The sequence below is a fragment of the Protopterus annectens genome, chromosome 2.part0 (assembly GCF_019279795.1).
Source record: "Protopterus annectens isolate FY-2018-M chromosome 2.part0, PAN1.0, whole genome shotgun sequence".
Lineage (NCBI taxonomy): Eukaryota > Metazoa > Chordata > Ceratodontiformes > Protopteridae > Protopterus > Protopterus annectens.
The window spans coordinates 127468317-127482695 of NC_056728.1; the positions used below are offsets into that span (position 1 = coordinate 127468317).

At 36.9% G+C, this 14379-nt stretch overlaps 1 protein-coding gene across 3 annotated transcripts in view; it reads left to right on the forward strand.

The window, feature by feature from the left end:
• The window catches only part of ANKRD44 (ankyrin repeat domain 44), a 1254083-nt gene that overhangs the window by 1106091 nt on the left and 133613 nt on the right, over positions 1-14379 (forward strand). For all 3 annotated transcript variants that reach the window (XM_044060611.1, XM_044060613.1, XM_044060612.1), the window contains one exon: positions 6665-6752. In XM_044060611.1, coding sequence (XP_043916546.1) covers positions 6665-6752 — 88 coding nt within the window. The remainder of the gene's footprint in view (positions 1-6664; positions 6753-14379) is intronic.

A 14379-nucleotide genomic window follows, 5' to 3' on the forward strand; every position in this document is an offset into this window, starting at 1 on the left:
TGGGCTGTAGGGTTGCACTATAATCTAGCCACCAGATCACGGGAACTGTTTTTGCTTATTTCTTCCCAGAGATATCTTTGCACATCTACAGCTACAGCCTTGAATCCAAAAAAGGGGGGCAGTATTCATTGAGAGGCAGCAGACCACTGCACTGCCTTTTGCCGCCTTCATCAGTCCCTCTGTGTTCAATGCTCAGGGAAGAGTAGCTCAGGATTACGTCTGCTTATTCCATCTCATCTCTACTGAATGAAATATGATTAAACAAAGGTAGACTTCAAAGATGGTCGCACACTTAGTAACAGTTTCATTTCATCTCTCTCAATGTGAACACAAACTCTGGAGAGAAAGTGAATTTCTCTTTTTGGGTAAATTTTAGTTACTGGCTAGCAAGTGCACTGTCTGAATGCCAGCAAAGAAGAAATTTAGAGAACCTGAAAGAAAATTAATCACAAAAGGTGAAGAGAAAACACTGACTGGGAAGAATGCTTCAGGTGTTCAGCAAAAAGCAGTTCAAGCTCCAGCTTTGGTACAAGACATGACTTATAGTAGTCTAGAGGAAAAATAAGTCAAATGTGCTCAGTTAATTAAAATAAACCAAACACTGAAGGAGTTTATCAACTCAAGTAAAATGGAAAGAAACCTTAAGCAGATATTCAGATGAGCTGATAAAGCTGCAAATATCAAAGGTTAAAATAAAGAAAAGGCTGGCTGACTATGTGACTGCTCAAAAAGAGATATTTCAAAAATGGTCGAATTAGAGGACAGCGCACACAGGGAAATCCTGAGATTTCCTCCTGTACCAGATAAACTGGAAGGAACAGACTATATTAATTTTATGAAAGTACAAATAAGCAACTGGACTGGTATTCCACAGCAAGAGTTGTTGACTGAAAGGTCATATTATGTGTATGCTCCAAACTTGGCCACGAGAAAGCAACCAAGACCTCTACTGATATAGATGCAATCCTACCAGCAGAAAGAGTTGATTCTGACATAATTGTGGCAGATGGACAGTGTACTAAAGTTGGAGACAGTAGAGTGTTTGTGGAAAATCATTACTCACTGTATACCAGGCAGAAGAGGAGTGAATATATTCCAGCAGTCTGCTAAGAAGCATGTGTGAGATTCAAGATGCTGTAGCCAGATATCTTCAAAATATTGTTTCCTGGATAGTCAAAGTCAGTTTTTTATTTAATGCAGAACATGCTAAGAAGGAAATACAAAATTTGTGCAACAAAAAGTGAGCTGTCAAACAGAAGGGGATTCTGCTTTTTGTCTTGCTGGTAATAAAACTTATAGAGAGAGATTATGCAAGTGAAACCTTTTCCAGTGTTCCAAAGGAAAACACTTGAGAGACAAAATGCACAGGAGTTGAATAGAAGAACCAGGAGTACATTGAAAATGAACCAGAGACTGGATTTAGGAGAGCCCAACAAGAAGAAAAGCAGCATCTTGGAAATTAATGAATAAATGTGGGATTACAAAGCAATCCGCTACACTTGTGAAATATGGTGGAACAAGAAAACATACAAATATTGAACTATTTTGACATTGTTAAACTTGTAGGGGACTCCAAAGTATATGCTCTACTTCATGACTAATGCTTGGAAGAACATTAAGGAGAAGAAAAGTAAAAGGAAAGGGGTAACTAAGTAAAACGTTTTTTGTTCATAACAATATTTTTGTAAAACATGAACTCTACTGTATGTTATAAATTTAGCAGAGATACTAAGGTAAACAGGTGCCCCCCCTTTTTCCTTCCTCCTGATCAGTTTTAAGAAATGCAGACACTACAGTGTAGGAAGAAAAGAAACCCTTGGACAAAGGAGCATGATACAAGTAAAATTGATATGCTTTTTCTTACATTTGCATTGGGGAATGACTGGATTAAGGCCCTTGGCATGATCTAGTAACAAGTTGTAAGGGGAAATAAGTAAATAAAAATCAATGTATTGATGAGTTTTTCTGTAACAACCAAATGTTCACAGTGCAGCATGAGAAGCTTGTAGCTGAAGACAACCATGTATCTGGCTGTTGTATTTCTATGGAGACAAACTGATAAGGGCAATAAAAAGAGTGCTGTTTTCTTACAGTGGTAAAAAATATGATGCTTTCTGAAAGCATTCATGTTTTCTACATCCAGGAAAGAAATAAAAATAAGACAAAAATGGACAGCACTTTCAGTAAGTAGAAGCACAGGCTGTACCATGCATCTTAGCATGGATAACCTTCATTATAAGTTCGTTCAAGCCTGTGTGTAGCTGTCAGTCTTGGACAACTGTTGCTATTAGAAGGGTTAAACTTCATCATTTGAAGATGCACATACTTTGGGTGCTTATATTAAGTCAGTAAGTTATAGTGTTGTTGTGAGTGTATTTTGAGGGTTTCGTTAAGACAAAGTCTTGTAAGACTTAACATAGGTTCAAATGGATATGGGAAAAATAACTGCATAAAAGATCAAAAAAATGTATGCATATAACACAAAAGCTAAAACTAGACATTAAAAAAATCTGTTACACATAACAGGTGGAAATAACTTATGACAGCACTTTCCATATTATCTTTAAAAGTGAATGGTATCACAGGTATTTACAAAAAAAAGAAGGAGTAGTGAACTATATTGAAAAAGCAGAGTACAACTAGCTGAGCTACAAGAGAGACATTTGGAAAGAGCTGAGCATGTTAGTTTGATAAAGAAAGGACTTCAGAATGGTTATTAAGCAGACTATCTGGGACATAGTTAAAGGGGTGCACTTTTATTATGCAAGAGTAGCTCCAATAGTGGTAGAAGAAAAAAAAGATAGTCATAGATTTGTAGCAATAAGGGGCTACTGCCAAGGGAGGAGGATTATGCTGGCATGTATTTATATTCCACCTTAAAGTGCTATAATGGAGCTTAAATAATTCTGGGAAGAATAATAAGCTTTCAGTAAGAAATAGTTTATAGATAGGTACTGGAATTTTATTTCCATCCATGAGGATTTATCTAGGTGGGCTAGAATGGAAAATATAACAAAAGGGGGTAGATTTTTGAAGACATTTATGAAAATATTTGGTATGGAAGGCATGAATTCAGTAGTAGGAGCTTGGATAGAATTTACATATTATTCTCCAGTGTAGAAAACTGGGCTAGTCTGGACAGAACTATATTTCACAGGAAAGTGTGCACTTAATTGAAAGTTTTGATACATATCCAATAACTATTTCAGATCATGCGCTTATAATTAAAATAAAAATGCAGGGTAATGAAATAAAAATGAGACACTGGCACTTCCCCACCTTTCTGTCAAACTGAGAGGAATTTGAGGAGTGGCTAGTGGAAGTTATTCAGGAGTTAATAGGAAAGATAGAAATTTATTCAGAAAATGTAGCTAGGGAGTGGGATAAAATCAAAGTGAAGTTTAAAAATAGGGTAGAAATAAAAGAAAAAGATGTATGGTTAAGATATGTGTCTAATGGACAGAGCCTATCTTTAAATGGTTCAACTCCCAGGACCATGCTTACACTTATCAAGGGTATCAGAACTTGTCAGAGATTTGGGATGCATGGTTAGGCTTAAGCTCTGTGAGTTGTGAATTAATAAATTTGCTATTTGCTGTTGCATGTCCTTATATTTGGAGTTTTTTTGGTTTCGTTTTTTGTTCATTATCTCTATAAACGGTTTGCTGTAGTGCTGGTTCATTTGTTCGACATTTTTAGGCTTAAAAAGGCCCTTGTGATTGTTAGCCTAGTAAATACCTATGAACCTATAAGAAGTAACCAGTAATACCTAAAGATGGTAAATATTTATCAGATCTAACTTCATGTATGGCCAGTTCAATTCTAAACCATGATTATAAAGTGTCTATAAGAGTTAAAAGAATGTCAAAGGTGATGCCAAAATTGATAGATTTGGATTAAAGCAGTTTTATGGAGGGGAGGCAAACATTTGACAATGTTAGTAGAGCAGTGATGATCCACAGGGAAGCAGAATGTAAGAAAATACCACTGTTTTGGCGGGTCTTGATGCAGAGAAATTATTTGACAGAGAAAGCCAGAATTTTATGATTAGGGCAGTGGAAGTATTTGTATTCCCTAATAACATTATAATGTTAATTAGGAGGATATATGAGGGATCAGAGGTGAAAATTAAAGGGGGTGATGTTCTGTTTGAACAGAAAAAACAGGCAGGGGTGTCATCTTTCCCCATTCATTCGTGTTATATTTAGAACCATTCGCAGTGAAAATAAGGGACTCAGACGTTCAAGAATATAATTGGTATGGTGATGAAGAAAAGTTGGCTTTATTTGCAAATTATATTATTTTGTACCTGATAAAACCAGGAAAGGATATTTCATTGTTGTGGAGCATTCCGAACATCTTTTTGGGATACAAAATTAATGAATATAAAACAAAGGAAATAACTGTAAACCATGTATTCATAACACAAATTGGTTCACCTATACCCATATTTATAGAGACACATGATGCAATGAAGTACTTAGGAGTATAAATTAAAAAATATTCTATTATGGCAGCTAAGGATTTGGGAGAAGAGACTAAACAAAAGATCAATACAAACACTGGGAAACTGGAAGCTCTGTTTTATGGGTATGGATAGCAAGATACAAACAGTGAAATTTTTTTTAGTTCGTTCAGTTTTGTACACAGGTCAGGCATATTTTTATCAACCAGAGGAGAAGTTGTGCATAGCAGCAAAGAGTGGATTTTATTTGGGAGGGGAAGAGAGCAAGAGTCAAGTAGGAGAGGTTGATACTTCCAGTAGAGCAAGATAGTTTGGGATTACCTGATGTGAAGGAGTATTTCATAGCAACGCAGTTAAGGCTCCCATACATAACACAGTCAGAAAGCTATAGTTCAAAGTAGAAAGGGGGTAATGATTAAATTGGGAGAAGTTCAGAAAATGAAGAGAGACTAGGATTTTAGATGCATATATTTAAGGAGAATAATAATAACCATACATAATATTATATTCATAACATAGAAGAAAGTATTCTAAGACCTAAGCCTACATGGGGATGGAAAATGAGATTCTGCAGATAAGGATGACTTCAGTTAGGGATACAGAGAATAGGCAAGAGGAGTCTGGAACTGACTGGAGAAAACTGATAAAAGAACCAAGTAATTATTGAGGGAAAATATAAAATATTGCATGATAACTATCAATCAGAGGAGGTTGAAAAGATTGGGAAGAGAGATTGGATAAACAATTCACAAAGAAACAATGGGAGGATATATGGCTGCCAACTATGCAAAGTCAATAAGATTTAGGATCTTTGCTTGGAAATGTGTACATTGGTATTTTATACCCCAAGTTGACTCCAAGGAATTTTTCCTCAGGTAGACAGCAAATGTTAAAGATGTGATGGAGAAATAAAAAGTAATTGGGAACATATTTTTGGAAGTGAAATGGGTTGGCAGACCTGAAAAATTCCCTGTAGACTATTCTGTTAGAAATACTGTGAGCAAATTGATGTAACTAAGGAAATTATTTTTTTTTTTTGAGATGTGATACAGAATTAGACTTGCAGCGACATACTAAGGCCTGGCTGAGTTTAATTCTTTTGGTTGCTAAAAAAGCAGTAGCTAGAAACTGGAAATCACATTTTAAAACAACTGTAATAGAAGTAGTGAATATAGTAACAGAAAGAAGAGTACTGGAAGTGGGGTCTTTCAAGGGTTGGAGCAAATTGCATTTAAACAAATGGGAATGGTGGGAAAAATACATGTATGAATAATGTTTTGCAGGAGAATTGAGGTTTAAGGAAAGGCAGGAATTGGATAAGGTATGTAATGTTTGCCTGACAATTACCATGTAAAAGATTGTAAATGATGTATAATGTTTGTAAGTGATGTATAATGTCCGCAACTGAAAGTTATCTAAATATAGTTTCTCATTTATATAAATACATGATTGTGTCACAAGTGATAATTCAATAAAGATCTTTCTTGTTTAAAAAAGATAAAGGAAAGGTAGTATAGGAGGAATGTTGCTTGGGTTCTGGAGAAGGTTGCATGACAGTAGTAGATACAGTGATCTAAGCGAGGGGCCTTTGGACCCTGTGCAGCTGAAGGAGTGAAGTGTGGGACACAGATGTAACACAGTTTTCTTTTCCTTTTTTGGTAGAAATAACAGTACCACAGTGCAATGGCAATTTCTCATCTGATGGCTCTCTACAGGCACAGTGACATATGTATAATTTTTGGCAGCGTAGTGAACTATAACAAGAAGCTGTATGAGATGATAGTTGAGTTTGCATTAAATTTCTGGAAACTCACCAGCAGATTTTCAGCTACATTCCAGTATATTCTCAGGGCCTACTTATTTCCTTTTTGATGGCCTAAAGAGCTGCTACTTTGCATTTATTTATTTGTGTGACATGGTTTTAAGGACCTTAGGAAAGCTGGTCTATAGCTTCATGTCTTAACAGGAGCCTGATTGAATTTTGGCATGTTTTGATACAGACCATATAAATTATTTCCAAATTTTGACACTTGTCTTAAGGGAGGAAAGCCTGGTTATATTTTCTTCTTACCTGTGTGTTACAATGGGCTTTGTTCCATTGCATGTTTTGTTCCTTTCAAGCACCTATTAAAATTGTTATGTACAGTTTAACAACTTGTATATTTTGTTTCTGACTTTTTGTGCATTGTTATTTTCCAGGTAATGAAAACTGTGTTGAGGTACTTTTGGAGCAGAAGGTCTGTCGAACCCTTGAAGGCAATCCCTTCTCACCTTTGCATTGTGCTGTGTAAGTATTATCCTTATGTTGTGTACCTGTTTGTGCTGTATCTCATGCATCCTGTTTGTAGAGGTGTATGGCTTATGGGTTACAATACTTTAGATCATGGAAGGTCATATGTGATGTTCTAATCATGTGAAACAGGTTCATTTCTTTACTGCAAAAAGAATCCCTGTATTGGCAGCTTTGAATTTGAATTTTGATTGGTTTGTCTAGTGTTTCTCTGATGTGGTTTGCTGTTGATACTGAAGTGAGGGTGCAGAACTAAAGGGTTGAATGGTGGAAAATTGGTTATAGTCCTAGTTACCACACCAGTGTTTGTGAACTGTATATGTAAAGCACATTGCAAAAGTCTGCAGCTTACTTGGAATGGAAGTTGCAAAAGGTCAAAATAGCTTTCCTTGCTTGGTGCTTTGAAATTGAATTTTTACAGTACTTATTACAGATACGTCATCATGATTAAAAAAAGAATACAAACGGCCAACTTCCACTCCAAACCAAAACCACGAAAAAAGAAGAAGCCAAAAGGATTAGGAGATTTTGAAATTGCAAACCAGTCCAGTAAACAAGTCCAGTGAACCACGAATAATGAACGCTTTATTTAGTCTGTGTTTTCGTCCAACAAAAGACTTCGTCAGATCTGATGAAGTCTTTTGTTGGACGAAAACGCAGACTAAATAAAGCGTTCATTATTCGTGGTTCACTGCACTTGTTTACTGGACTGGTTTGCAATTTCAAAATCTCCTAATCCTTTTGGCTACATCATCATGATTCCCATTACAGTTAATCTGGTAGTTTCCAGAAAACTTGACTGATAGAAGACAGTGGGAGATGGCATATACCTTTGACAAAACTGTTACCGGACTTTACTAATTTATTTGCTCATTTCTTTGAATCACAGGCAGTCAGTGGATGCAGTCTGTCCTCTTCAGCTATCATATTAAGGATCTGATTAATGTATAGATTTTACTTTTTTATGAATTAATTCATGGCATTGTTAATTTTTTTTGAGGGGGATAGATGATGCTGACACACACTCAAATTAAGCACTATCTCTAAGGTTGCCACACCTCAAGGAAAAGAACACAGTCGTCCTTTTGGGATTGTGCCTTTTGGAAAACTACCCAATTCATCTAGTTGCAGTAAACCATGAATGGCTGAACTGTTGGAAGAAAACACTTTGTACCTGCATCTGTCCAAACATAACATTTCTGTTGCTGGAATAAAGTAGTTTGAACAGTATAGCTACCCCCTAAAGAATATCTGGGTATGGTTGCTGTCTGAGTTAGTTAAACACAATTTCACTGAAAAATAAAACTCAGAGCGATTTCATGGAATAAGGCAAATGGCACAAAGTAGACAACTGTGCCCGAGAAGCCACTGAAATTACACCGACTACTGACATTGATTAAGAAATCTTAAGCTGGTGGATAGTAAACCTTATGGCTCTCCTAACTCATATGATAAACTCAACAACTTTATTGTAGATTGTAGCAAACATTTTAGACAGTAGAAATTTCTGGTGTTTCTTTCATCAGAGACTGTCTTGATGGTCTCTTGGATCTCTTTTGGTTGGTGAATACTTCATGATTAATGTTTCATAATTGTAACTGGCCCCATTGAAGCAGGTCAAGCTGCATCTGGAGTGTATTTTAACAAAGGATTCTTGTGTTGGGTAGCAGCCTCATAGCCTATCCGTTCCTGCCCAGGAATCCAGTTCCACCTGTCATGTTTCTTTACGTAAGTCGGGAGAGGGGGATTGGGCCAGCTCTCCTGGGATCATCCCCCCCCTCACAGCATCTGTTCCAAGCATCATTATTGTTGCTGTCTTCTGAGAGGAGGCATGCTTCCACATTTTGTATTCTGCTGGTCTTGAGTGTGGATGCACTCAGAGCAGACTCTGTATGCTCAGACTTCACTGGGTGCAACACTTGGTGCTCCCAATAAATGTCATCCCATAGGATGAGAGAGCTGGCAGCAGGCACACACTCACTCACATCATCCACATACAGCTGATAGAGTCACTTGAGCTGCTAATTTATATGTGGTTGCCCACACAATCTTTGAGGCTTTATCCCTCTGTTCCAAAGAGCTAGCACTGTGTAGAAGAGTTTAAAAAAACACTAATTGTAGAACCACTTTTCCTTCTATTCTGTGGTAGTAACACCCCATTCCTTGCCACCCCATTGCACATGGTTCTCACTCAGCATCTTCTGTTAGCACTCATAAAAGCCATTAGTGCAGCTGTGTCCAAACCCATGGATCTTCATTCAGAATGATGTCTGAAGTGACTATGTACTTCCTTAATATGCCTAGTTCCTTTCCAAATTCTGAGATCTCTGCTTGGGTTGAATCATCCAAGATAGGCATTTGCATTTCTAGGTTACTCATTTTTAACAATTTTCTCCATGGTAAGACTCATGTTATTGCATATGCTTCTACTTTAACTAATTTTTGTCAGTTTTTTTTTTTTATCTTTATTCTCCCTCAGATGTGAAAACAGCTTGCATGCTTTCAGAAATCATTAACTTTTTGTCTTGAAAGAAACCAGTGTTATGTCTTTTATTGCCCTATTATCAGCTTATCTCCATGGACATATAAGAGAAAAAAGAAAAATGAGGTCCTATGCTGCAGCCTGAAACACAAGCTGAAGCTCTTATACACAACACAAGCAGGAAGCTACATTTCAAACTGGAAAGGGATGATGATAAAGAGGGGGGGTAATTCAAGAAACTAGGAGATAATGAGATTTTGGATGCATATTCTTCAGGAGAAAAAACAGTCATTCAGAATATTATATTCGTAAAGTAGCAGACCGTATACCAAGAACTCAGCCAGCACTGGAATGAAGAAAGGAGAATCTTCTGATAGGTGTGATTGCAATTAGGGGTACACATAATAGGCAAGAAAGGGCTAGAATTTATTGGAGGAAACTGGAAAAAGGAACCAAGGTATTTTGAACAAATAACTTGAGAGGGAATGGTAATAGAATGTGAAGAGGCCAAGTAGACATTTGGATTGCAAGCTAGTGATTGCCTTCCTGATCAAGGATTAATATAATTTTATAGACAAAGGAATAGATGAATCCTGAATGAAAAACCTGTACTGGTTGAGTGTTTAAAGGTTGCTGTTACGAAAGGGTAATTATTAGGGCATATAAAATATTGTACAATAACTATAGGAATCAATCAGAAGTGGTCAGAAAAAAATTGGGAAGAGAGATTAGAAATGTAATTTACAAATCCTGGAATTAAGTGGTAGCTATAATACCTAAAGAGGGTAAAACTCCATCGTACCCTGATTCAAGCAGGCCCATTTCAATACTAAACCTTGTTTATAAAGTGTTCATGTCTATAATGGTAAAATAATGACAGAAGTAATGCCAAAATTGATAGATATGGATCAGTGTGGTTTTATGGACGGGAGGCCAACATTTGACAACATTAACAGAACATTGATGATCCAGAGGGAAGCAAAATGTAAGAAAATATTGTTGGTGGGTCTTGATGCAGAAAAAGCATTTGACAGAGTAAACTGAGACTTTGAGCAGGGCAATGGAAGCATTTGCATTTCCTGAAAAAATTATAATGTTTATTAGGAGGATATATGAGGGATCAGAGGCAAAATTTCAAGTGGTTGAGGACTTTTCTGATAATCTCTGCTTGAGCAGAAGAACCAGGTAGGGATGTCCTCTTTTGCTTTGTTATTTACATTGTATTTAGAACCACTGACAAAGAAAATAAGGGACTCAGAAATTCAAGGATATATATGGTATGGTAGTCAAGAAAAGCTGGCTCTGTTTGCAGATGATATTATTTTATACCTGACAAAAGCAGAAAGAGACATTACGGTGTTGTAGAACATTTTGAGACAAGAGATGGAAAATGCTGGAGAGAAGTAAAGGAGCAAGAGAGTTGACTAGAAGAATCAAGAACGTGTTAGAAGTGATGCAGAGGCGGGATTTGGGAGATGGAGAAGAAAGGAATAAAGCCAGCAACTTAGAAATTGACGAATGTGGGACTACAAAGCAATAATTATATTTTTTAAATATGACAGAACAAGAAAATCTGGAAATGTTGGACGTCTTTGTTGTTTGTTGAACTTGTGGGGAACTCTAAAGCATATGCCCTACTTCATGTTGTTAATGTCAGGAAAAGTACGTGGGGGGAGGGTGAAAATTAACTGTACGTAAAACAATGTTTTTCTTACTAGTACTATTTCTATAGTGTATGGTTTTATTTACATATTGTAAAGTTAAGTTTTCCAAGTTATTTTAAGTGTAATGGGGATAAGACAAAACTAGACAGCACTTAGTAGAAAGACAGGCTGCACCATGCATCTTACCATGGATAACCTTTCTTTTAGGTTAAGGGCAAGGCTGTGAGTATGACTGCCAGTTTGGGACATTTGTTCCTGTTAGGAAGGTAAAACCTCAGTATTTGAAGATGTACATACTTTTTTGCGTGTTAGTGTTAAGTTAATAGGTTTTAGGGGGTATTGGGGGGGTGTTTTGAGGGCTTTCAATAAAACAAAGTTAAGTAAGATATGACATAAGCTCAAATGGATATGACAAGAAAGAATTTTATAAAATTTCAACCTGCCAAACAGTTTATCCATGCAACACAAAAGCTGGAACTAGACATTTAACAAAAAAGCTGTTATGCATAAAAGCTGGTAATAATAACATTTTAATAGAATGGTGCTTTCTGTAATGTCTTTAAATGTCAATGGTCTCACAGATAAATACAAAAATGAGAGTAGTGAACTATATTAAAATGTAAAGTGAAATAGCTATGGTACAGGAAACACTCGGAAATAACTGAACGTGTGAATTTGATGAAGAAAGGTTTTTCAGGGTGGTTATTCAGTGGAATAACTGGGACAAAGGAAAAGAAGAGTACTTGTATTAATTTCAAGAGGAGCTCCAATACTGATAGAATAGAATAAAAAAAGATAATGGTAGTTTTCTAGTACTAAGGGGCTACTGGGAGGGGAGGAGGATTACACTTGTATGTATTTATATTCCACCTAAAACTGCTAAAATGGAGCTTAAGAAAATTATGGGAGAAATAATCAGCTTTCAACAAGGAACATTACTTGTAGGTGGGGACTGCAGTTTGATTTGCGGCAGTGAAGATGTGTCTGGGGGGGCCCAGAAGGCAAAGTATAACAAAGGAGGGTAAACCGTTGAAGAAATTTATGAAAATATTTGGCATGGAAGATGTGAATTCAGTACTAAGAGTTTGAAGTGAATTTACATATTATCCCCAGAATACAAAAATGCATAAAAAATAAAAATGCATAAAAATGCATTTAATTGAAGGTCTTGATATGGGCCCAGTAACTGTTTCAGATCATGCTCCAGTAATAACTGGAATAAAAACACAGGGTAATGAAATGAAAATGAAAAATGAAGCACTTACGCTTTCCCATCTATCTGTTGAAAAGAGAGGAAGTTAAGGAATGGGTAGTGGAAATTATTCAGGAGCTATTAGAGCAGATGACAATTTCTTCTGAAAATATAGCTAAGGAGTGGGACAAAATTAAAGTACAGTTTAAAAATAGTGTGGCAATAAAAGAAAGGGAGATATGGTTAAGAAATAAGAATTATTTAGAGGAACTGATTAATGTTAAAGTATTGCAGAATGGAGGGAATCTCAGAGAACAAGAAGAGCAACTGCAGAATGCTAAACAGACAATAAAGGGATACCTCTAATATGCATGAGTTTAGAAAGCAACTGTTTTTGATAATTCTAGAGCACAAAAACTTTTAGGCCAGCTACTTAGGGAACAGAAAGTAGTAAGGGCTGTCACCAAGCATAACAAGCCTATAACAAGAGATCCTATAGAGGTATTAGAAATATTTTGGAAATTCTGTGAAAATATATATAAAGCAGAGAAATGTGGAACTCAAGAAAAGTTACACATGGAAATGTTTATGGAAAAAATAAATATGCTAAGGTCAGAGGTAGATTACACACCCATTACTAACAGGATAGGAGGAGATGAAATAAAAATGGTGATGCATAGCCAATCTACAGGAAAATCCCCAAGAATTGATGGTGTTGCTGTGGAAGTTTGGAGGCTAGGAGGCAAAAACTGATAAAGATATGGAAAGTTTTGTTTAACAGTATTTTAACTGGAGAAGCACCAACATCCTGGAAGAAAGCAATGGTGGCTGTAATGTTTGAAGAGGGTAAAGATCCCATTAGATCTGATTTCATACAGGCCCATTTCAATACTAAACAGTGATTATAAAGTGCCTTTGTCTATAATGGCTAAAAGAATGGCAAATTTAATGCCAGAATTGATAGATATGCATCCTTGTGGTTATATGGAGGGGACGCAAACATCTGACAACATTAACAGAACATTGGTGATCCAGAGGGAAGCCAAATATAAGAAAATACCACTGTTGTTGGTGGGTCTTGATGTAGAGAAAGCATTTGATAGAGTAAGCTGGGATGTAATGAACAGGGCAGCATTGGCATAGAAAATAAGGGACTCAGAAATTCATGGGATATGACTGGTATGATAGTCAAGAAAAGCTGGCTGTATTTGCAGGTATAATTTTGTACCTGAAAAACCAATAAAGGACAGTAGCGTTGTCGCCTCACAGTAAGACGTTGTCCTGTTCGATTCTCAGCTAGAGCGTCTTCTGTGTGGAGACATGCATGAATGGGCGTACCTTCGTTGAAGGTTGTGCATCAGGGCTGGCAACTCGGCACTTAAAAATCTACTGCCAATCATTAGCAAACCGGAGTTCCGCTGTGGCGACCCCTAACCGGGAAAAGCTGAAAGACACAACAACAGTGCTGTGGATAGTTAAGTGACAGTTTCAAATCTTTTTGGGATACAAAATTAATGAAGTTAAAACAAAGGCAATAGTGGCAAAATATGTACCCATGCAAGAATTGATTCAGTAGTATCCTTATTTATGGGGACTTGATAAAATTAAGTATTTAGGAGTATGGATTAAAAATGATTCTGGTAAGGCAGCTAGGGATATGTGGGAAGAGACTAAACAAAAGATAATACAAAAACTGAGAAAATGTAAGCTTTGCTAAATGGATATGGATAGTAAGATACAAGCAGTCAAAATGTTTTTAGTCCCTTTAGTCTTGAACACAGGTCAGGCATATTTTTATCATAGGTTTGTACTGGGCTATCTGCCCAAAGGCATATATTAGCCCAGCCATGTTGTGCGGTATTCACCTCCCCTTTAGTAGTTCCCTAGACCCTTGTACTAGCAGCTAGTACCCTTGGCCCCTATCTAGTAGTGCTGCTGTTGTGATCCCCGGTGTGAACTTTCTGTTACCCATCCACTCATCAAGGTTCCTCTTGAAGAGTGATAGTGAGGGGCTCTGTCTTATGTAGATCGGGACCATGTTCCATAGTGAGGGAAGTCTCTGCGAAGGGAATCTATCCCTCCAGCATGTTCTGTTCATTGTTGTGTTGAGGTTTATATCCCTAGAGCGTGTAGCTTGAGTAGATTTGGTTTTGCTAAGATGGAGCATGTTCAACAATTCTGGGTTGGACATGACTCTGTACGTTAGACAGAGATCGCCTCTGAGAAGGTGGTATGCAACAGAGAACAGTTTTAGCTTTTTCAATCGTGCTGCATAGGGCCACTGTT